This window comes from Lipotes vexillifer, unplaced genomic scaffold (assembly GCF_000442215.2).
Source record: "Lipotes vexillifer unplaced genomic scaffold, Lipotes_vexillifer_v1.1 scaffold621, whole genome shotgun sequence".
NCBI classification, from domain to species: Eukaryota; Metazoa; Chordata; class Mammalia; order Artiodactyla; family Lipotidae; genus Lipotes; species Lipotes vexillifer.
This window is the reverse complement of record NW_006792411.1, coordinates 992,138-1,014,973: the sequence shown is the minus strand read 5'-3', so window position 1 is coordinate 1,014,973 and position 22,836 is coordinate 992,138. Positions and strand designations below refer to the sequence as shown.

Sequence of the window (22,836 nt, the reverse complement as noted above, 5' to 3'; positions counted from 1 at the left end):
GAGATGGGGGCGTCTCAGCACCACAGAGTAAATGAGAGCCAGACATTGATACTTAAGAAAACGCTTAGGTTTAACACCTCAGAGCACTTCCTAGCTCAGGCAAATGGACCACCTTATTCAGTAACCTCTTTGTTCTGAATAGTCTTGAAACCAGAAAGTTACAAGGTCTACATGGCTCCTGGGGCTAGGTACTCCAAGGTGCCCAAAATAGAGGTTGTGTGATTCCTATTCTTCTTTAAATATTTAAGGGGTATGAGACTTACTCCAAGCTATTAGTGAGGAATTAGCAGTTTGCTAGGGGAGGTGTGTCATATTTTCTCTGCAGAAAGTAACAAGGGAGGAGAATACTGCTTAGCTTCCTTGACCAGTGATAGCAGGTAAAGCGATTTCTGGAAGAGGGAAGAAGAGAGACTGACATTTATTGAGTACCTGCTCGGTATCTGGCTCCTGAATAACCTCCTCTTATGAACCTTTCCAGCAAGGTTAAGAAGTTCCTCCTCTATGAAATGAGGCTGTTTATAGCCTATCTCAGAGGGTTTTATCATGCAGATTATACGAGATGATCCTTCTTAGGCATTTAATATCATTCCTATTTTATGGCAGACTGAGATCCAAAAAGGAAAACTGATTTGCTTCAACCCAGATTATACGGCTCTATAGCCAGTGCATTTTCCGAGAAACTAAAACATGCTGCCCCCTAGAAGGATGAAGTGAATTTAAAGTATTACCAGAAGGAAATAAATCAAATCTCATAGATTTCACTGAGATGTTGCCGAATTGGACCAGTGGCATTTGAAAGAGTTGGAAGTATGTGTCTAATAATGAGCTTCTTTATGCAGAATCTCACTGATGGCCCAGTGGTGTGAGATATTGAGGTGGCGGGAAATCAGTGAGGACTAAAAGGGATATTATTGCTATGAAGCAGTAGTTCCCAGCATGTCAGAACTACTACCTGGTAGTAGTTCTTAAGAATACAGATTTCTGGGCCCCACCATCTAGAGGTTCTGATTCAGTGGATCAGGAGAATATTTAGGAAGCTGTTTCTGCTGCTGTTGTTTCTCAAATCAGTAACCCTAAGTGATATAACCACACAGGCTTCTGAGAACCAGCGCATAGACTACCCAGCCAGGTGGAGGATTTGGATGCAGCTTTCCCAGTCCATATATAGACCATGGGGATGTGGCAGCCATTGAGGCCTGAAAAGACAGCTATATAATGTGTTCTTGTCTGTTCATTTCCTCTCTCAGCAGAGGATTTGAGAGGGGAATTGGTTAGGGGTGTGTTTATAACCAATTAGGAGGATTTGGTTAGTGATTAGAATTAACATAAGCCTTGGAAAGTGACTGTGTTCTCATATTAAGTGTAGAAACTAGAAGATAGTCAGATAAAGTACCCCAGAATTAGAAGAATTCAGAGAAGAGCTAAGTTTATTAGGCCATGGCCAGAGACTGTAAAAGAAAATATGATTAAAGACAGTAGAGAGATTCTGAAATTTAAAGTTCTGATTAATAATTTGCTAATCCTATCAGTGGATAGGCACAAGTAGAACCCCATGTGATTATCCATGAATTTCCCTGATTTTAAGTACACTTGGACAGAAGATGGAAGAAAGGGGCATGGAGATACACAAAAAGGTAGCCTGACCCTTTGAGACTGGTATCAAGAAGGCCAAGCCCCAAATAATGTGAAATTGTCCGAGATGGTTAAGGAATTTGGGAGAGTTAAAAACAAATAAAATAATCAACTGTTTGGAGCAAGAGCACGAAGAATGAAGGGACAGTGTACTTGGAATAGATGGTGTAGTGGTAATAGAAAGAAACAGCGTATTTTCACTCCTCATTTAACTTATCCTTTTTTCTTTCCCCACTAAGAATAATGGTTTTAAATAATGGTTTTAAACCAGAAAGGACAGAAAAATTGTAGTCCAAGAAAGATATGAAGATGTCTTTAACATAGCTCCTATAACAAGTAAACCTAAAAATGTTGTGTGCCAGGATAGTGACAGAACCTAAGTCTGTGATTTTCAGAATTGTGGAACATTGAGAAGTAATTGAAAACCAGTAGGTAGAGCTACTGGGTACAATTGTGCACATGTAGCTTGTACAATTGTGAACATACAGCTTGTACAACTGTGTTTGGTAGTCCTGCATGATAGTACCCAGAGATGATTGATGAGCAGATTTCCTGGTCTTAAGAACGGGAGAACTGGAGAAGGTGTATATGCGAGCTATTGGCTATTGAATTTGATGTTCCATTCTAGCCTAATTCTCAGATGGATTATCAAAAGTTAATTAGCTGTTGAAAAGACTATGTAGGGTTGTGTAATCCTAGAAAGATATAGTATACAGAATGTTAAAAGCCATTATCTCTGAGAGGTGATTTAAAGGTATTTGCTTATGTGCATTTTATAGTTTTTCTATAATGAACATGGGTTATATATGTTTAAAAGTGACACAAAGCAGCTAGTGCCAACTTGTAAACAAAAAATTGCAATACCAACTTTATGTAGTAAGCACCAGCAAGGGAACATGGAGAGTAACCATACCAACTGGTGCCATCAATTGTGTTATCTTAAAAAATCAGAACCAAAAAGAAGTGTCTATGTTTATGTACTCATGCACTTGTATATCTGAAGAACTGTTGATATTACTCAGGTATGTTTCCTGGTTCAGGATTTCTTTATTCCTCTTATCTTTAAGGAAATGGTAACTGGTACATTTCCATCTCTCTTCCTATTCCTTGATTTCCTTTTTGGATAAAGTTATGAGACTAGCAAGTCAGAAACATGGTATAAATAAAGATGGTAGTGTCTTCATGGGGCAAAGTTTCTCCAAGTATCCTTGAGGACTGAATAGAGAGATATGGGCTGGATAATAGTAGTATAAAATCCAGATGATTTAGAACTGGTGGCTCAGTGTTGGTACCTTGTGAGTATTTAATGAATGGGTGTATGATAGCTTGAAGGGAAATATAGAATCACGGGTGCTGTCCTTGGTTCTGACCCATTTAACATGTTTGCCAGCAACTTGGGGTAAAGAGTTACTGCATTTGCCCACCATGCAGATCTGGTGTGGAATATCCACTTTTCTGTATGACAGAATCGGAATTGTAGAGACTGACATGGAAGGGTCAGATAAAGATTTGAAGGTGAATTATAGAGAGGATAAATGTAGACTTCCGTGTGAGCTGCCCTCCCCTTCGAAACTACCCACACAAATACAGAAATTAAGGGGAATTGTTTTAATAGATGTTTTGGGGGGAAGGGCCTAAGATTTTAATTCAGCTTACTACCATCTTAGGAGTCTACTGTGATATGATTGTTAGATGAAGGCAGTGTAATCTTTGACGGCCTTAACTCTTAATATAATGACATGTGCAAGAAAAGATAGTGGTCCCAGTGTAGTTAGTCTTCATTATCAGATCATAACTTGGGTATTAGACCTACTGTAGAGTAGAACCAGTATATGAAGGGCCTGTAAACCATCATCATTCTTAGAGTTGGAAAAAACCTTAGTTTGTAAAGCATTTTTTATGCATCATCTCATTGTGATATTTTCAAAATAAGGCAGAGATTATTATCCCTGTTTTATACAGACAAGGAAATTGAGGTTCTGAAAGTTTAACGATTTACCTATACCCTGCCAAGTTAGTATGACTATACTCCTTCTATTTATCTTGAAAAAGAGAACAAATATTAACCCCGAATGGTACTTTGTTGTCTTTAAAATCTTTCTGTAGAACTTTTTTTTTTTTTTTTTAAATGGGCCTCTCACTGCCGTGGCCTCTCCCATTGCCGGACGCGCAAGCTCAGCGGCCATGGCTCACGGGCCCAGCCGCTCCGCGGCACGTGGGATCCTCCCGGACCGGGGCAAGAACCCGTATCCCCTGCATCAGCAGGGAGACTCCCAACCACTGCGCCACCAGGGAGGCCCACTGTAGAACTTTTTTGATTCATACAGGTGGTGTGAGAAAGGACGGTTGTTACTGGCCATTACCACGTTATTTGGTAAAAAAAAAACACCAAGGGCAGGGATGTTTCAGTATTGTTTAAGTATTTGTTTCATGTCTTAGAAGTTCTAGGTGGTGAACCCAGACTTGAAATTGGAATTTTCCAACTGTGTGTTTAGTTTTCGCACCCCAACACAGAGGAGGCCTGGGGATGAGCTTTATTTCTTGTAGTTGCAGAGGACATGCCCAGAACCACAGGATGGGAGTGTCCAGGTGGCAACAGCATTGACCATAGTGATCTTATTACCTTTGTGAATGTCAGGCAAAGGCTGAATCTTGGTTGTCTTTGAGAGGATACTTGCATTGTGTAGGATAAACGATTTAAGGTTCTAGAATTTTTAGGCATGTGGTTCATGGTTTTGAGGATTTTACCTCCATAAGGAGATGGAGAAATGATTGACAAAAATACATCTTAGTGCACCTGACTTAATTCTTGGATTGTCGTTTAACTTTTCATAAACTTTTCAGATAAGTCAGTGTTTCTCACCTTTTTGTCTTCTTAGCCCCAAGGGATTCACATAGGTCATGTATTAATAGGATGATTTGTTACGAGAAACAGTAAATCAGAGGGGAAAGAATGCAGACTTTGGAGCAAGAGATCGGAGTCCAGTCTTGGCTTCACTACCCTATAATTGTAAAACCTTGAATCCTTTTACCTCTTTCTGCCTCATCTGTAAAATTTGGGGTGTCGTTACCCCATAGAGTTATGTAAAAGAAATCATTTATTATAATATCTGACAAATATAGAACTGTCCAGGGTTGGCTTTTACACACAGGAACTGGTGCCATCAATTGTGTTATCTTAAAAAAATCAGAACCAAAAAGAAGTGTCTATGTTTATGTACTCATGCACTTGTATATCTGAAGAACTGTTGATATTACTCAGGTATGTTTCCTGGTTCAGGATTTCTTTATTCCTCTTATCTTTAAGGAAATGGTAACTGGTACATTTCCATCTCCCTTCCTATTCCTTCATTGCCTTTTCTATTTTGTAGAGCAAGGTTTAGATCACATAGCAGAAAACATTCTTTCCTACCTGGATGCCAGGTCTCTGTGTGCAGCAGAGCTGGTATGTAAGGAATGGCAGCGAGTGATCTCCGAAGGAATGCTTTGGAAGAAGTTGATTGAACGAATGGTGCGCACTGACCCTCTATGGAAGGGACTTTCAGAAAGAAGAGGGTGGTAAGTATTTAGGTTGGTTGTTCCCTTGAATAAAGTTTATTTGACCTAGGGTCAGTTTGATTACTAAAAAAATGCAATTATACTTGCCAAATGTGTTGGCCTATTTTAAACAGGTGGGAAAAGATGAGTAGTCAAGAGTTGGGGGGGGGGAAAGTTAAAGCTGTTAGAATAACCCCTTCTGAAATGCATATTTCCTTTATATTTATTAACTGTTAAGATGTATTGTACAGTTTGAGCAATTTGGCTTTTCAAAGCTATGTGTTTATGCTTTTCCTTTCACATTTTCCTTAGGTGATGACACCATTACCAAAAGATAGATAAGAAAAAGGAAAATATGAGAAAGTCAGATAATGCCATTTTGCTATTAGATATTGATCCTGGTTGAAGATGGAAGGTACAGCAGGCACGATTTTTCAGAGACAACCTGTTATCTGAAATACAGCTTTATAGCTCTGTACATGTCAGTACCCTGACAGCACAGAGAAAGAGAGTGCCACAGCTAGGACAGATAGGTGGTTGTGTGAGTGATGGTTAGGGCTGTGCTTTCTTTATGGGAAAAAGTTTGTTAATGTACTCAGTTAGCTTTTTCACAAAGCTACATTAACACTTTTTATCGAACTGTAGAATAAAAGGCTAGATTATTGTGTTGGGTATTCAGAAAATAAAAGGTTAGGATCATGCTAAAGAACTGTAAGTTGAAGTAAACTTGTGCCTAACATGTACACTTAATTGTCAGAAATCCTGCTTTTGAACTGTTAAAGCTCAATGCAAGTCAAAAGACTTGAAAGGTACATCTTTGTAAGCACCATGTTTAAATAAAATTCACCCTTTTATGTGCAAAAATGTAACATCTGTTTGTGTTTATTTGCCAGGGATCAGTACCTGTTTAAAAACAGACCAACAGATGGCCCTCCCAATTCATTTTATAGGTCATTATACCCAAAGATTATCCAGGATATAGAGGTAATTTTATGATTTATCTGTTTTATGGGCTGTTTGTGTCTTGTTCTCAACTTTTTTGTTGTCTTAGTGTTCTTAGTTGTCTAGTTCTAAACTCATAGAACTGTTTTTTTTTTTTAAGTTGAATTCTTAGAGCAAATATGTCACAATGTGTAATCTGCAGCTATCCTTCAGAGTAGATAGTGCCTTTTTGTAAAAAATAATCTAACTTTTCTAAAACATGAAATGCTTCTGCAAGGCTACCAGTTAATTAAAACCTTAATCCAAAATTAACTTTTTGTTTTAATTTGATGAAATTTCCGAAATCCAAGGCCCAATTTTTCAGGTAAGCATAGTTTTACATTTTTTGAGCCATCTCTAGAGAGCTAGAGAAGGCACAGTCTCAGTTTCCTCTGTAAATTTCCCATACTTTTTCTTTAAAAGGACTCAAATATGATTCTAAGCAATAGTTATGTGGCTTTTATAGAGCAAATTATGCTCGTGGACCATTTTGGATTTGAGTGTAACTTCCCCAGACCAGTAAAACTCTGTGAACTTGATGAGAAACATTGGAGATGTTTGATATTGTTCATGTGTTCTAATTAGTTCAGTTTTATTATTTAGCCCTTTTCCTTGAACCAAGAAAGACATGCACAGGCATTTCTGATTAACTCTTTCACATGTGTTCTTGGCAGGTCTTGGTTACTTCACTAATTTCCTCCATGGCAAAAAAGTTCAGCTTTTGCTAGGCAATGCTGTATCACCCATAAAGTTATACTCAGTTTCCCAAACATGAAGTAATCCTCACCCCCAGGTGATAGACATAAAAGTTATTGTGCCAAAATTCATTAATGGAGAAACATGTGCTTTTTTTGGAGACCCCTCCCCGCTGCCTTCTTTTTAAGGCAGATGTGAACTAATGGAATCGCTTTGTCAACAGTAAATCTGAATATGACTGGAATATCATTATTTCAAATGCAAGCTATTGTCTTGAATATTCTGTTCCCTAAAATGAGCTATAAGTAACCTTTTAGGGTAGGTTAAATGATTTAAAACTTCTGCCATACAAATCCTAAAGTTTAGGAATTAATTGATCGCTTGGCAGTTCAAAACTTAGAATAAATTGCTCCTACAGTTTTAGTAGCTGAAACATAGGGTTAACTTGAACCTTACATTGATTGGTGTATGTGTGTTTCAGGTTAGAGGGATTGTCTTTTACCCCATGTAGTTTTACTAAGGCACTGCTTATGCATAGATCTTAGAAACTATATTACTTGTTACTTTTTTCCTCCCAACTATTCTTTATAAAGTATCTCCACATTTCCTTGAATAATTTCAGCAAGTCCTTTATTATAAGAAGGATGATGTCTAAGGTCAATCATTAATAAATAGGAACTCTGGAAGAACTTTGATCAGGTTGAAGATTTGGTGACATATATTATTTTATTTAATTCTCATTAGTAGTGTTATAATCGACAATCTGAACTCAGTTTTCTATGGCATGACAGTATGTGACACCACCTAACATAACCATTTACTCAGGCTGAAATAATATTTTAAAGTTAGGAGGAGGCAGATGTGAGGGAAAATAGAGCTATGGAGGAAAACCCTTTTTGACACAAAACCTCTATATCATGGTGGTCTACCCAGTGGTTCTTAAAGTGTGGTTTAGGAAAACCCACTGGTTGGCCACAAGAGTCTCCTCCAGATTTTTGTGGGCTAGATCTCTTAGTTTAAGGGATGATGTTTTATACTTCGGTACTTTCACTCATAGTAATAATGATAAAAATAATGTACCACGTATAGAGTGTTTACTTGTCCTAGATACTTTCAGCATTTTATAATGCATTTTCTCATGTAACACTCGACAATACCTGAAAGTTAGGCCCTGTCCATATTTAAAATTGAGGAACCTGAGGCTCACCCAGGTTAAGTAGCTTGCCGGTGATCATACAATCAGTCAGTAGTTGAGTCTGTGATCATCCTTATATTCTTCTGCACTTAATGCAACTTTTTGTGTGCTATAGATCAATGGTACTTCATCAAAATAGAGTTCTTTACCTCTGTTTTGTGAGTGTGTTTTATTCTGTCCTGGGTAGACACACAAAGCAGAGAGTTGTGTCAGTGATCCGTGGGACAAACAAATGAGAGACTCACAGGCTTGGCTGTTACCCATGTGCCTGGTACAAAACCCTCACAAGCAGACTATAATAATTACAAGTACCCTCTTTTGAGCCCTCGCAGTATACTCATGAACCATGAACCATGTTGTGTGACTTACATAGATTATTAATTGCATTTAATTCTTACAACAAGCTACCTGTCATCCTCACCTGTAAGGAGGGGAAACTGAGACTAAAAGAAAATTTAGAACTTCCTACGTAGTTAAGTAGAAGAGAAGGGATTTTAACTGAGGTCTGGCCAGCTCTAGGCTTAGTGTTGTTGTTTGTCATTTTCAAAGTAGAGAATTCCAGAAGAGAAGGAGAAAGAGGTATGCTGTTAAATGCCTACAGACTTTTCAAGGTGATCGTCTCATCTTTGTCCAAAGATGAGAAAACTCAGTGTCCTTTACTCTTAGTTGAAAAAAGCATATGAGTTAAGATAAGATTAGCTGGCCTTGTTTTAGTCCAGTTATGGCAAAGGTAGTGCTTTAGAGGGTTTTAAGCCTGTTGCCAAAAGATAAATTACACCCTGAACATCAAGTGGATGTTTTTGTCCCCCTCCCTGGTTGCGCATACACAGCCTTGGAGTCTCTTGTGTTTTTTCTCATATGCTTTGCAGGGTTGCCAGTTCACAGCACCTTTTGCTTTCTATCCTTCTTGCTTTACCTTGACAGCTCCAGTTCATGTGCTGGCTCCTGTCATCTATCCATTCCCATATTTGGCTCTGACAAGCAGATGACCTTGCCCTTCCACATTGACCTAACAGAAATTGGCTAATTTTTAAGAAGTAGGGAACCTGGCTTAGTATGGCCAACCCCTGTTATTCAGGAAATGAGAATGTGAGGAATGAAGTCTGAAGAGAATAAGAATTCTTAGTTCTCTGCAAAGGTTCATCTCTCATGGGTGCTCTTGCCATACACACACACATACACACACAGGGGGAGAGAGAAGAAGAGGGGGTAGGGTGGGAGGGAGAGAGTTTAGAGTGCCTCTGAATTGAGAAGGAATTCCTGGAAAACCTGAGGCACAGTCCTAAAAGAAGCAGCCATATTTCCTTTGCTATCTAGAGTCTTAATTGTTATTATCATCATCATCCTCATTATTATTAATGATGAGACTATACTGTTAGGTACTTTGCCACAGTAGTTTAATTTAGTCCTCAAATTGTCAAAACTGAGACTCTTAGTCCAAAGTCCATGCTCTTTTCGCTCTACCATGCCGTCAGATGTCCCTCAACACAGAGATGGGGGTTGTTATAATAGACTCAAGCAGTCAGAGTTCTGGTGTCCTGAACTTGGATTTTTCTCTTTTGCCATCTCAGATTAGTGGCAAACTCTTTCATATAATATGCCTTTTTCCTTTTTTTATTCACTGGATTAAAGCCTTTGAAGCACTCTCCTTGGAACAGACCACTAGTAAAATGATGGTGTGTTGTATCGCACCTTATAATAAACCACATTTTATTCAGGGAAAGTGGGGAGCTTTTTTGTGGTTTGCAAACTTGATATTAACATTGTCCTAACCAGAAAATGCTGAAATTTGCCCACCCACCCAGTTGTGTTTAGGCTTCTAAAAATAATGTTATTCCTTCATACTCAGACATCTGTTTTCACTCTATTGCCAATTTAAATGCTGCTGTATACTCTGTGTATCATGGCTACTTTCCCAGTATTTTGAAGATTTGCACAGGGTAAGGGGATTTTACAAGTTCTCAAAAACATGAGATATTCCTCTACAGTAGCCACACCACATGATGTCTAAGTGAAATGGCAGGTATCTGCATCATTAAAGAGGTGCACCTGTGTATGCCCTATATTCCTACTGCTGAAGTTAAGATGATTGTTGAATTGCATTTGCAGGCTGAGCCCCTTCCTGGGAATGGTTGGGGAGGGCTCAGGGCTATCAGCATTGAAGATCAGCCTAGACTGAGACAACAGTTCCCGGCAATTTGGTGAGATTTTTTTTGGTCACAGCCTACTCCTTTTGGTCAGTGTTCTCCACAAATGAGAAAGAGCGCCACTGCTACCGTTTGTAGGCACTGTGATAAGCACTGTATGTACGTAATCTCATTTGAGCCTTCCAACAGTTGTTTGAGAAAGTATATATTATCTTTTACAGAGGAGGAGACTGCGACTCAAACAGTCCAAGTCATTTGCTAAAGCTGCTAATTGGCCTAGGTATTTTCAACTACAATGGGCTGCCTTCCATTTTTAAAGGTCTAGTTTTTCTGAAAAAGTCCCGGCTTATATAAGCCAGTTGAGGTCGTCAAATATGGTGGTAGGTAGTATTTTGGGCAGGCACAGCCAGCAGGAAGTGTTGCTTTCTTTTGTGGGTGGCCTTGAGAATTGAGAAGAGTAAAGTCTTAGGAATTACACTGGGTTGGTGTGTAACAAAGTAGTCAGCTCCCTGGTCTCATTTAGTGTCCCTTTCCTGGCATTTTGAAACAAACTGTACTTGTTTTGGGATTCAGGAACCTAATAATTTTTAAAACAGCCCTAGATGGGAACTTCCTAAAATGACCCATCAAAAATGATTTGGTAAGCCTTTTTCTTTTAAAATTCAGAAATGTATTTTAGAAAATAGGCTCGTTCTAAGTGTTGAGAAGCTAAGCCATTTCCTAACTTCTACTTGACTTAGAATGAAGGCCTGTTATCTAGCAGAGCTTTTGAGAGGTCCTGGCCTCTGGCTCTTGTTTGAGGGTTGGAGATAGAGGGTATGGCTTGGCCTTTTATGTTGGGTAGTGTTCTCTGTCCAGACATCTTAGGGGATGGGTGTATCACAGGCTGATCGTGTTGCCTTACCCAGCTTCTCTCTTCTGTGTCCTCAGGGCTTTAGGTACAGTAATAGATTATAACCAAGTCTCCTGGTTCTCAAAAACATTTTAGAGTAGTGGGAGAGCATGTAGGAAATTCTTTTTGGTATGGGGATTCCCACACGAAAGTTAAAAAAATGTTTTTCAAGCTTCCATGTGATAGTAAATAAATGTGCTTTTTCTATTCATTGAAATATTATACAGAATAGCAAAGCTGCTTACTGATTCAATAATATTTTAAAGCAATTGTGTATGTTTTAAAACTAAGAACGACGATATGAATTTTGAAAATAACACCATGTATATTGATAAGACAGGTTATGTATTCGTCTTTGTAATACTTTGGGTTTATGTGGAGTCACATTTAGCAGCAACCTTCTGGGCCCCCAGGGTGTAGCCTGCACGTTGGTAACCATTGCCAGGAGTCACTGGCCATGACTAAGACTTGTTACCAGTAGGTCTGCCTCCTAAGTCAGCATTTTCCTGGTATGCTTAGCATGCTGACGTGGCTCAGTCACTCTCTAGAAATACAGTATTTCTCTAAATGATTCCAAGCATTGAGTTCAATTTAAGAAATTCTTTATATTCTGAATCCCTTTTTAAAAAGTTGCTTATAGACATATCTGTTGTCTACCTTAGTAGCAGTAGCCACAGTGGGGTAAATTTTTGTTTTTGTTTTGTTGTTTGGTTTCTTGTTTTTGAAATGTGGTTTTATGTCTGACATCTTACAAACTCGGTAGAGATGACGATGCTGGCTAAGAAGCTCTGATTTGGTAGCAGATGGACAGATGAGCTGTTTCTCGTTCATGGCACCTCCATGGCACCTCTTTGCATCCCCTGGATGATGGAAATATGTGATCCTGGCCTCTCTCAAGGCTATGTATGGGAACTCTTTGAGGGCAGGGCTTATATTTCCAGGCTCCTGTGCTAAGTACTGAGGCCACAAATGAGGAAACAGTTTCCTGTTTAAGTACTCATGTATCAGTGTCTCCAATCCTCCATTTCTTTTTCTGTAAAATGAGGACAATAATTTTGGCTTCAGAATTGTGATGATTAAATTAACTGTAAACTATATAAAACACATAGCATAGTGTTATGGAAGCGTGGTACCTGGCATAACATTCAGTAAATTTTTACATTTCAGAGCATACAGAAGCATGTTGCCTTCAAAATAAGAGGAAACATGGTTTGTTAGATGTCAGCAGAACCAGTAATTAAGTGCTTATTGTGAATAAAAATGAGATTTATCTCCTTTCTTCACTAAAGCAACTAATTAAGCCTTTAGCTACTCAGATAATTAGCTACTCAGATATGCCTTTTGAACTAGATCCTGAACTCTCAGGTATAGCCAATTGTAGTCCCCATTGTCCCCTAAATTCAAGGATCAGGAATTTATACTTTGGTTATTCTTAGTGTATCTTTTGATCCTGAAAATCCTTGACATCCATTACCAAAGGTTAGGTCTTCTAGTGCTCTGGGCATGACCCACTTCCTCTTTAAACTTTGCCCACTGGTCTCAGGCTATCACGCTGTTTAAGATCCCTTTAGTCCTGCAGCGCTTACAATTTTTAATCACTCATTTGGCACTGATATTTTATCTGGAGTTGTTACTGATCTTTTTATGTGTTCACTGCCACAATAGCTAGGGCTATACTTTCTTTGAAGACACTGCATATTTTAGTAGAAAAAGCATGGGCTCAGAGTCAGGAAGAACTGGGTGTGATTTCCAACTCATCCAGTTACTAGTTTTGTGGCCTCGGGCAAGTTAAACTCTTGTTTCCTTGTTTGTAAAAGGAAAGTAATGAGAACTTCCTTCCAAGGTTAATGTGTGGATCATTTAACCAAATAAACATATGATTAGAGTATATCCAATTCCAGTTACTGCGTGCCTGTGTATTGCAGTTGCATCCTTTGAAAGCAGTATGCTTCCTGTCAGTCTTTTCATCCCCATGCCTGGCACAGTCAGTACCTGGAATATACTAACATCTCAGTAAGTGTTGTACGAATGATGAAAGAATGAGAATCCAGGGCTGAAATGTGCCATTCGTATTCTAAAGGAGCTTCAGTCTGGTAGAAGATTAAAAATGGATAATAAAATTCTTGCTATAGTAGTTGGCATGTAGTAGTTGTCAATATCTTTTCTCAATGATCAGGACAATCAGTGCTCTGGATGGATACACAGATTGTTAGTATACGCTTAATGTTAGTGGTGGTCTTCTGCCAGATATTTTAACTGGCATTAGAGAGTGACCCAATGAGTTACTATTTATTTGTATGTTTTGGGTGCAAATGGCATTCTTTAAACGTATTGAATTCTGTCTAGGCCATTTTTTTCAAACCCAACCCAAACTCATTGGAAATCCTGTGACAGTTGCCAGATGGGCAGAGAATATTTGAGGAAAAATATTGTTGGGCTAATGTTTTACTTGGAAAAGAGTGTGATTCCTATCCACAGACAGTTATGCAAACCAAGATGGAGTATCAGTGGTATGCTGTTTCTGGAACCCCAAAGTCTGAACCCTAATAGAATAGTTGATTCACAAAAACTCATCTGTTGCCTCCTTTTTCCCTTAGACTATAGAATCTAACTGGCGGTGTGGACGACACAACTTGCAGAGGATTCAGTGCCGCTCTGAAAATAGTAAAGGTGTCTACTGTTTACAGTATGATGATGAAAAAATTATCAGTGGCCTTCGAGATAATTCTATTAAGGTGAATGACTGCATTTTGTATGTATTATTTTTAGAATTGTGGTTACATGTTAGACATTAGATGTAACAATCTCTCCATTTCCTCCTGATTGGTTTTTATCTGTTCCACTCAATCTTGGCAGCTGTCTGCCTGGTTCTAAAGAACTAGAGCCAGAGCGTTTCCCTCTACTAACACTGGACCCTTGGATTTTCTCGCTTCTTGCCCTTCTCTAAGCACATTCACTTTCTGTATCCTGTATTTAGGTGCAAGTAGAAAATATCTCAGTATCCACAGGGCTTTTGATTTCTTGGCTAGCCGGTAAAAGTGTTGCTGACTTGCATATAAATGAAAATCATTACCTTTTATGGTTTCTGTGAAAGGCTCAGTTGATAACACAAAAGAATGATAGAGCAATTTATATTGTTTTTATTTACTTTTCAATAGTAGATAAACTGGATCATTTCTCTGTGTTTAATGGCTCTAATAGATTTTGTTTCACATTGTTTGTAGCTTATTTTCTCATATTTAAGAAAACATTGTGGGATAATTTTACTTTTAGTTATAATTTACGTGCACTCTTTTTGGTGTAAAGTTCCGTGAGTTTTGACAAGCACAAAGAATTGTGCAACCATACAACTATTATCAAGATCCAGAATAGTTCCGTCATCCGCCAGATTCCTTTGTCCTGCTGCTTTGCGTTTTTACCCATTTTTCCCCCCTGTCCTGACAACCACTGATCTTTTTTTCTGTCCCTATAATTTTGCCTTTTCAAGAATGTCCTGTAAATGGACTCACACAGTATGTAGCCTTTTGAGTCTGGCTTTTTATGCTTAGCATTGTGCATTAGAGATTCTTCTACATTGTTGCACATAATGATAGTTCCTTTTTATTGGTGAGTAACATTCTGCTTTATGGTTACACCACAGTGTGTTTATCCATTTACCTATTGAAGGACATTTGTGTTTACAGTTTTTCACAATTATGAATAAAGACGCTGTAAACATATGCATGCACGTTTTTGCGAGAACGTAAGTTTTCAGTTCACTTGGATAAAAACCTAGGAGTGGGATTGCTAACTCATATGGTAAGTGTACGTTTTACCTGTGAAGAAACGGCCAAGCTGTGTTTTCAAGTGGCTGTACCATTTTACATTCCCATCAACGCTGTATGAGAATTCCTTTTGTTCTGCATCCTGGTCAGCCCTTGGTAGTCGCAGGGTTTTGTTTTGTTTTGTTTTGTTTTTTGATATTAGCCATTTGAATAGGTATGTAGACATATCTCATTTTGGTTTAAAGTTACATTTCTCCAGTGATCAGTGATAATGAGCATCTTTTCACATGCTTATTTGCCATCTGTATATTCATTGGTGGTTTCTATTCAGATCTTTTGTACAATTTTAAAATGGGTTCTCTGTTTTCATATTATTGGGTTCTGAGAGCTCTTTATATATTATGGATACAAGTCCTTTTTTTAGATATGTTTTGCAAATATTTTCTTCCATTCTGTGACTTGTCTTTTCACTTTCTCAATGATATCTTAAGTAGAGCAGAAGATTTTAATTTGTCTAGTCTAGTTTGCCAGTGTTTTCTTTTATGCCTCATACTTTTGATGTCATATCTACGAGTTCTTTCACTGAGCTTTTTGAATCTGTAAATTTATGTCTTTCACCAAATTTCAGAAGTTTGGGCCGTTATTTATTCAATTTTGTTTCTGCACCAGTTTCTTTCTCCTCTCCTTCTGAGACTCTAATTACACAAGTATTAGATCTTTTGATATTGTCTTACTTTTTCCCAGTCTTTTTTCCCTCTCTTTTCTGGATAATCTCTCTTAGCCTGTCTTCAAATTGACTGAATTTTTCATCTGTATTCTGCTATTTTCCCCCATTGAGTGAATTTTAAGATTTCAGATATTATATTTTATAGTTTCTATTTCTCTACTGAGAACTTCTCTCTTTTCATTCATATCAAGTGTGTTTATCTTTACTTCATGGAGTATAGTTACAACAACTGCTTTGATGTCTTTGACCATGACAACATTTGGGTAATCTCTAGCTTGTCATGTGTTGATTGTCTGTTCCCCTGAGAATTGGTCACTTTTCTTGGCTTTTGAATGTCAAGTAATTTTGGACTGTATCTTGTACATTATGGATGTTGTATTGTAAAGTCTATGGGTCCTGTTATAATCCTCTGGAGAATATGTGTGAGTGAGTATTTTTTTAAGCAGGTGGTCAGCCTAGTTAGGGGGGTTGGTTCTAATCTCTTTTCTGCTTTTTGCCGTGCTACTTTGGGTCTGTCTTGGGCTTGCAGTACTCAGAGTTTAGTCTGAGACTTCAGTGGTAGTTTAAATATCAGGGCGCTTTTTCCGGCCTTTGATGTGTTGGCTTAGTCTGTCCTGTGCATGCACTGCTTAAGGGCAAGCCCAAGTCATGTGTTGTGTGGGTTCTCATATACAATTAGGGAAGCCTTTTTCTTTTTTCCAGCCCTTTCCTGTTTTGGATTTCCCTAAGTCTCTACAGCCCACAAGGATCCTTTCTTCATTTTCCTTTGGCCAGAGAAATGGGGTTTCTCTTAGAATTTTAGTTACCTGTTCCACTGCTCTGCAGTACCTCTCCATGACTGGGCTTGTCCTTTGGATCAAAGCCGTTTGAGAAAAGAGAAAAAGAAAATCGGGTCTTTCGCACATTCTTTGGTCCCCAAGGATTCTTTTTTCAGCCTTTCTGTCCAGAAAGACTGGTTTCTCAGATTATAGCTGCCTGTGCTGCTGTTTCACTGTGCAGTTCCTTGATCTGGACCTGCCTTTGGGTCAAGACCACAAAAGAAGGAAATGAGAAAACGGAAAGAATGGTAAACTCACCCCACGTGGATCCTGTCTCCAAACTCTTACCCCTTGCTACAATGTATTCAATACAATACTTGCTTTCTCCTGGCTGCCCTTCCCCTCACAGTTTTCAGAGTCCTCAGCTAGTTGTTTTTGTATTTTGTCTAGAGTTTTTAGTTACAATCAACTGGGAAGATAGGTTGTAGTGGGCTTTCTCCCCTTGGCCTTGTTTTCTATATTCTTTTACTTTGGGTGAGTTAAAAGGTATTTTTGCTTGTGTGTTTTTTTGTTTTATAAAATAGTGGAATTTCAATGATTCCAATAGCTGGGGCAAAAATTCACTGAATTATAGAATATAAAGAAACTGTTTTGTTCATTTCCTATATGTATTATAGTGTTTCCCAAAAGGTATTCTGTGGATGTGAATCCAAAGGATATTGCTTTGAAGAGTAATTCCCTTCAAAGAAATTTAGAAAACACTGCATGCTGTATCCCTTTCTTAGAAATTTACAGGTTACAGTAGCATATAAAGGCTCTGAGAAGACATACAGTAGAGACACCCAGAGTTTTCCAACTTTGAAAACATATTTGACCGCAGAACTCTATTTTTATGTAATACTTATTGATAGTCCTAACCTTTGGCCACAAATACGCTCTTGAAAGTGTTATTATTTAATTTTGGCAGTTCTCCTTTAAGGAGTAGGTAAGAATGGTTTATAATGACCTTGTCAAAGCATGGGCTGGCCATGGGCTTGCATTTCACTTACACTGGATGTTTCTAAAGCATTCTCTTAATAGAGGCATACCCATGCCTAAATTAGGCCTACACTTGATTTATAAGACACGGAATGGAGCAAAAATACGCTTTAGAGAGCTCTTCTAGACCAGTGGTTGGAAACCTTCTGTACTTCATTCTGCTTCAGTCCTTGATCAGCTCACACTTTCAAAATAGCTGTGGTTCTACTAGGTCAGAAATTAGAAGCAAGCCTTACTCTTATAGAAGGGCACTTAACTGTCTGTAGTGCTTGTAATATCTTGGCCATTTGTAGTAAACTTTAGGGACACTGCAAATTATGATAGTACTTTTACAAGGGAAGAAAGAGTTCCATAGACTCTATTTTTAACAAAACAGTCTTTGAAAAAAAATCACTTTCCATGCCCCCATTATTTTGGGACATTATTGAGAACTTGGAAAACACTGGAAAGATCAAAAGAGAGGAGAAAAACGGCATGCAGAGTACAAAGCCAACTATCAACACTTTAATTCCTTTTAATCTTTTTTTTTTTAAATATACATAATGTTGATGTCACTATAGAGATGACTTTTATTCTGATTTTTTTTTTTTAAAGTAACTATAATAAAGCAGTGTGTTTTCTCATTAAAAACTCTTCATAATTTACTTGGAAGTTATTCTGAGATGCTGAACATTTTTCATTTTTAAACTTTCATAAACAAATGTAATGGGTTAAGGGGTATGCATTTTTAAAGGCTCTTAATAGATACTGTCACGTTGTTTTCCAGAGGGTGAGCCAACTCTTTTCACAGAGTTTATTTAAAAATGCTCTTTATAAAGCTGTTAAGTATAATGGGCACAGTAGTTATGGGGACAAAGTAAACAAAGTAGTATATCTATTCTGGAAGTTATTCAGTATTGCCTCTTCTTCCCCTCTTGTCATTTACCACCCGTTTGATGTTTACTGCTCTTATTTACTGTGACACAGCTTTGTTTTGTTTTATGATTCAGAAAATAAGGTATGATAAAAACATTTATCAGAATGTGATATACTAAATTACTGTTTGTGTTTGATTTTGTCTCAATAGATTTGGGATAAAACCAGCTTGGAATGTTTGAAAGTGTTAACGGGACACACTGGCTCTGTCCTTTGTCTCCAGTATGATGAACGTGTCATTGTGACTGGCTCTTCTGACTCTACAGTGAGGTGAGTGATTTGATTTCGCTGGCCTGAACTTCTGTACCTTCCACAAGGAGACAGATTCACCTCCTCTTCTGCGATAAAGTACACGCATGCTCTGTATATGTTTTTGTATGCTATATTTCAAAACCATTTTTGGTGTAGGTACCTTTGAGCAAAGTAGGCAGGAAAGCTAACTTTCGTTAAGTCGGTCCTATTCCCATTACCATACATTCTAGAGATGGCAACATGCCTTCCTGTAAAAGCACAGTACCTAACAGTATCAGGGTAGCTTTCTCCTGGGAGACCACGCTCTAGAGGAGAGGCAAAGGAAGCAGGTGTTCTAGGAGTGTGGTGGACAGTAAGCTACAAGTACCAAAAGAATCAGAAGCAGAGATTTGCAGCACTTTTTGAGGGACACAAATAATGTGCCCGATATTTTGTATAATGTTATTCTATTGAATTCTCACATCAACCTTTCTAAAGTAAGTAGTATCTTCTTTTTTATAGATGTAGCATTGGGAAATGGAGGCCAGAGAGGCGAATGATTTACTCAGTCACATAGTTAGTTAATTTCGAGCCTTGAATTTATAGCACTCAAGACTATCTTGATATTATGTAGCTTTTCCAGTAATGGAGACACTAGTTTTCAGATGCCACCCCAGGGGCAGAGTGGTGAAGATGGAAGTGGCAGTGTTCTACAGTAGAAGGGAAGCAGTGACTGCTGGTTGGGAATTGAGAGTAGAAAGGAAACATTATTGGGATCTACTCCTAAACCACTGGGACAAGGATGTTTTTCCATACCAGATGGCTTTGGATTTTGCTGTAGTGATGCGTTCACCAGAGCCTAGAGATAATACAGTAAAGCTTCAGCTGGACTGCTGGTAGCCTGAGGAAAGCATGTCATGGGGAGGAAAGGAAATGCCTCTTCTAGAGTGAGTCAGAGATTTGAAGAGGATTGCTTTACAGACACACCTAAGAGATTGAAATAGTCACCAGCATGCCTCGTATCCTTTCCCTGACTCAGTGCTTCCAGGCTACTGCTTCCATGATAGGTCATGTCTCGGCCTTAGAAGCCTGAGTCTCTCTTCGTCTGCTCTGCACGAACTTGTCCCCTTAGGAGGTTGGGGTTACAGAAAAGCTATGATGTGAAAGGGCTGCCCCTAAGAAGCCTGTATCTCAAGGGTGAAGCAATTGGAGACATGTGCTTTGTCCGTAAAGCGGTTGGGTAGATAGATGGGTGTGGTGATTGATGAGACCCACAGCCTCCAGTTTGCAGTGGATAAATAATAGACTCAAAAGCTTGTCAGAGGTCAAAATCAACCTTAAGCTTGGAACCCAGCCACCAAGCCATCTTCTCTCTGTCATCTCAAACTCACTGCAAAGCCCACTTCCTTGCATCAGTTTTTGCCATCAGCACAAGGCTGCAAACACCATCCCTGAATACCTGGGCAGGAGTCAGAATTGGCCTTCTTTTTTTTTTTTTTGCGGTACGCGGGCCTCTCACTGTTGTGGCCTCTCCCGTTGTGGAGCACAGGCTCTGGACGTGCAGGCTCAGCGGCCATGACTCACGGGCCCAGCCGCTCCGCGGCATGTGGGATCTTCCCGGACCGGGGCACGAACCCGCGTCCCCTGCATCGGCAGGTGGACTCCCAGCCACTGCGCCACCAGGGAAGCCCTGGCCTTCTTTTTTGAAACCATCTTACCATTTCTTCACAAATAGAAAAATTGCTTCTGGGGGCTCCTTTTAAGCATGGTGTCAGGTCCCGGTCACCAGATACAAGTGAAGTCCACACCTCCCCAGCCTACTACTAAAAATGGGCCCAGAGCACAGACACAGGAATTTTTTCCTGGTTGTCTCGATGATTAAGCATTGTGCTTTTCTGTTCTCTAGAGTCTGGGATGTGAACACGGGTGAAGTTCTGAACACGTTGATCCACCACAACGAGGCTGTACTGCACTTACGCTTCAGCAATGGACTGATGGTGACCTGTTCCAAGGACCGCTCCATCGCAGTGTGGGACATGGCTTCTGCCACTGATATCACTTTACGCCGTGTCCTGGTTGGCCACCGTGCTGCTGTCAATGTAGTAGACTTTGACGATAAGTACATAGTGTCTGCCTCTGGGGACAGGACCATCAAAGTAAGTGTGTCTGCAGTCATAACTCTGCTTGTTCCCATCCCTTTTAGAACATAGAGAAAGCAGAGGTGGCTTAGACCAACCTCGCATCTGGCAAGATCTTTATTCTCCTCTACTTGTGCTTATGAGACCTCAAGGCATGCTCATTCTTTATGCTTCTCAAGTCGTAGGCAAGGTCGTAGAAAAGGGTCATGGGGTCCGGACTGAGAGCAGTCCTCTATTTCATGAAAGGACATTGTTGATAACCTTTTTAAAGGGAAGAGAACTAACCTATGGGACATGTACCATGGGCCAGAAGCTTCCCATTACTGCCTCACTCCACCCTCCCAGCACTCTGTTGAGCCATATTTTACAGATGTGGCACAGAGGACTGTGCTGGAGACCACATTAGCTAGTTAGTGGCAGAGTTCAGATTTGATTTATTCACCTAATCTTGAGAGCCTGCCATGCCATAGACCCTGGGCTGGGTGCTAAGAGATATGATGATGAGCAGGACATGTCCCTGCCTCCAAGGAGCTCAGCGTGTGGTGTGAGGCAGACGTGTGACAAGCACTTGTAGTCTAGGGTGATCCATCGGGTATGGTAAATGCAGTGCTGGTTCCAATGTACATGTTAACTTATTAAAATTTTAGCTTTCCTTATATTTTTATAATAGCCTTATTGAGATATAATTCACATACCATAAGATTCATCATTTGAAAGCATACCATTCAGTGGTTTCATACATTCACAGTGTTGTATGGTCATCACTGGTTTCAGAACATCTTTATCACCCTCTGAAAAAACCTCATACCCATTAGCAGTCAACCCCTATTCTCTCCCCCCAGTCCCTGGCAATCAGTAATCTACTTTCTATGGATTTGCCTATTTGAGACTTTTCAGATAAATGTTATCATATATATGTGGCCTTTTGTGTCTGGCTTCTTTCACTTAGTGTAGTGTTTTCAAGGGTCATCCATGTACTTTGTAGCGTGAATCAGACTTCGTTCCTTCTGACGACTAGAAAAATTCTGTGTGTGGATGCACCACATTTTGTTTATCCGTTCGTCAGTTCACGGACATTTTGACTGTTTGCACATTCTATCTGTTATATATAATGCTGCCATAAATATTTGTGTACAAATTTTTGCGTGTACATATACTTTTAATTCTCTTGGGATGATAACTCTGTGTTGAACATCTTCAGGAACTGCCAAACTGTTTTCCAAAATGGCTTCACCATTTAACAATCTCACCAGCAGTGTATGGGCTCAGAAACCTTCCTTTTATGACCCGTACTGGCCAGCATGCTAGTATCTAGCCCCACAGATCACAGACTAGATAGCATCAGACTTTTAGATTGGATAGAGTCTGGAAGCTGAAAAACTAGGATTTTTGGCACCTCACCACTCAGTCACACCAATTTGTACAAGACCAGTGCCTGGAAGTCAAGAGGGTTTGGGCCTTTGTACAAAACAGATGTTGGGGCTTCCCTGGTGGCACAGTGGTTGAGGGTCCGCTTGCCAATTCAGGGCACACGGGTTCGTGCCCCGGTCCAGGAGGATCCCGCATGCCGCGGAGTGGCTGGGCCCATGGGCCGTGGCCGCTGGGCCTGCACGTCCGGAGCCTGTGCTCTGCGGCGGGAGGGGCCACAACAGTGGGAGGCCTGCGTACCGCAAAAGAAAAAAAACAAACAAAAAAAAACAGATGTTGCATAATATCAGCCCAGATATTTCTCCATATCCTTGTCAGCCCTTGTTAGTGTGTGTGTGTGTGTGTGTGTGTGTGTTTATTATAGCCATCCCGGTAGGTATTTAGTGGTGTCTTTGCAGTTTTTCTTTCGATTTCCCTAATGACCAGTGATGTTGAGCATCATGTGCTTATTGGCCATTTTTATAACTTCTTTGAAGAGACATCTACTTAAATCTTTTGCTCTTTTCAAAACTTAGATTATTTGTCTCTTTATTATTTAGTTGCAAAAGTTCTTTACGTGGGGCTTCCCTGGTGGCGCAGTGGTTGAGAGTCCGCCTGCCGATGCAGGGGATACGGGTTCGTGCCCCGGTCTGGGAAGATCCCACATGCCGTGGAGCGGCTGGGCCTGTGAGCCGTGGCCGTTGGGCCTGCTCGTCCGGAGCCTGTGCTCCGCAACGGGAGAGGCCGCAACAGTGAGAGGCCCACATACCGCAAAAAA

General features: G+C 39.7%; 1 protein-coding gene across 5 annotated transcripts in view; it reads left to right on the top strand.

Annotated features, from left to right (window-relative positions):
- The window catches only part of FBXW11 (F-box and WD repeat domain containing 11), a 136,026-nt gene that overhangs the window by 98,160 nt on the left and 15,030 nt on the right, over positions 1-22,836 (top strand). For all 5 annotated transcript variants that reach the window (XM_007465536.1, XM_007465534.1, XM_007465533.1 and 2 more), the window contains 5 exons: positions 5,004-5,190; positions 6,063-6,153; positions 13,678-13,815; positions 18,434-18,552; positions 20,420-20,669. In XM_007465536.1, coding sequence (XP_007465598.1) covers positions 5,004-5,190; positions 6,063-6,153; positions 13,678-13,815; positions 18,434-18,552; positions 20,420-20,669 — 785 coding nt within the window. The remainder of the gene's footprint in view (positions 1-5,003; positions 5,191-6,062; positions 6,154-13,677; positions 13,816-18,433; positions 18,553-20,419; positions 20,670-22,836) is intronic.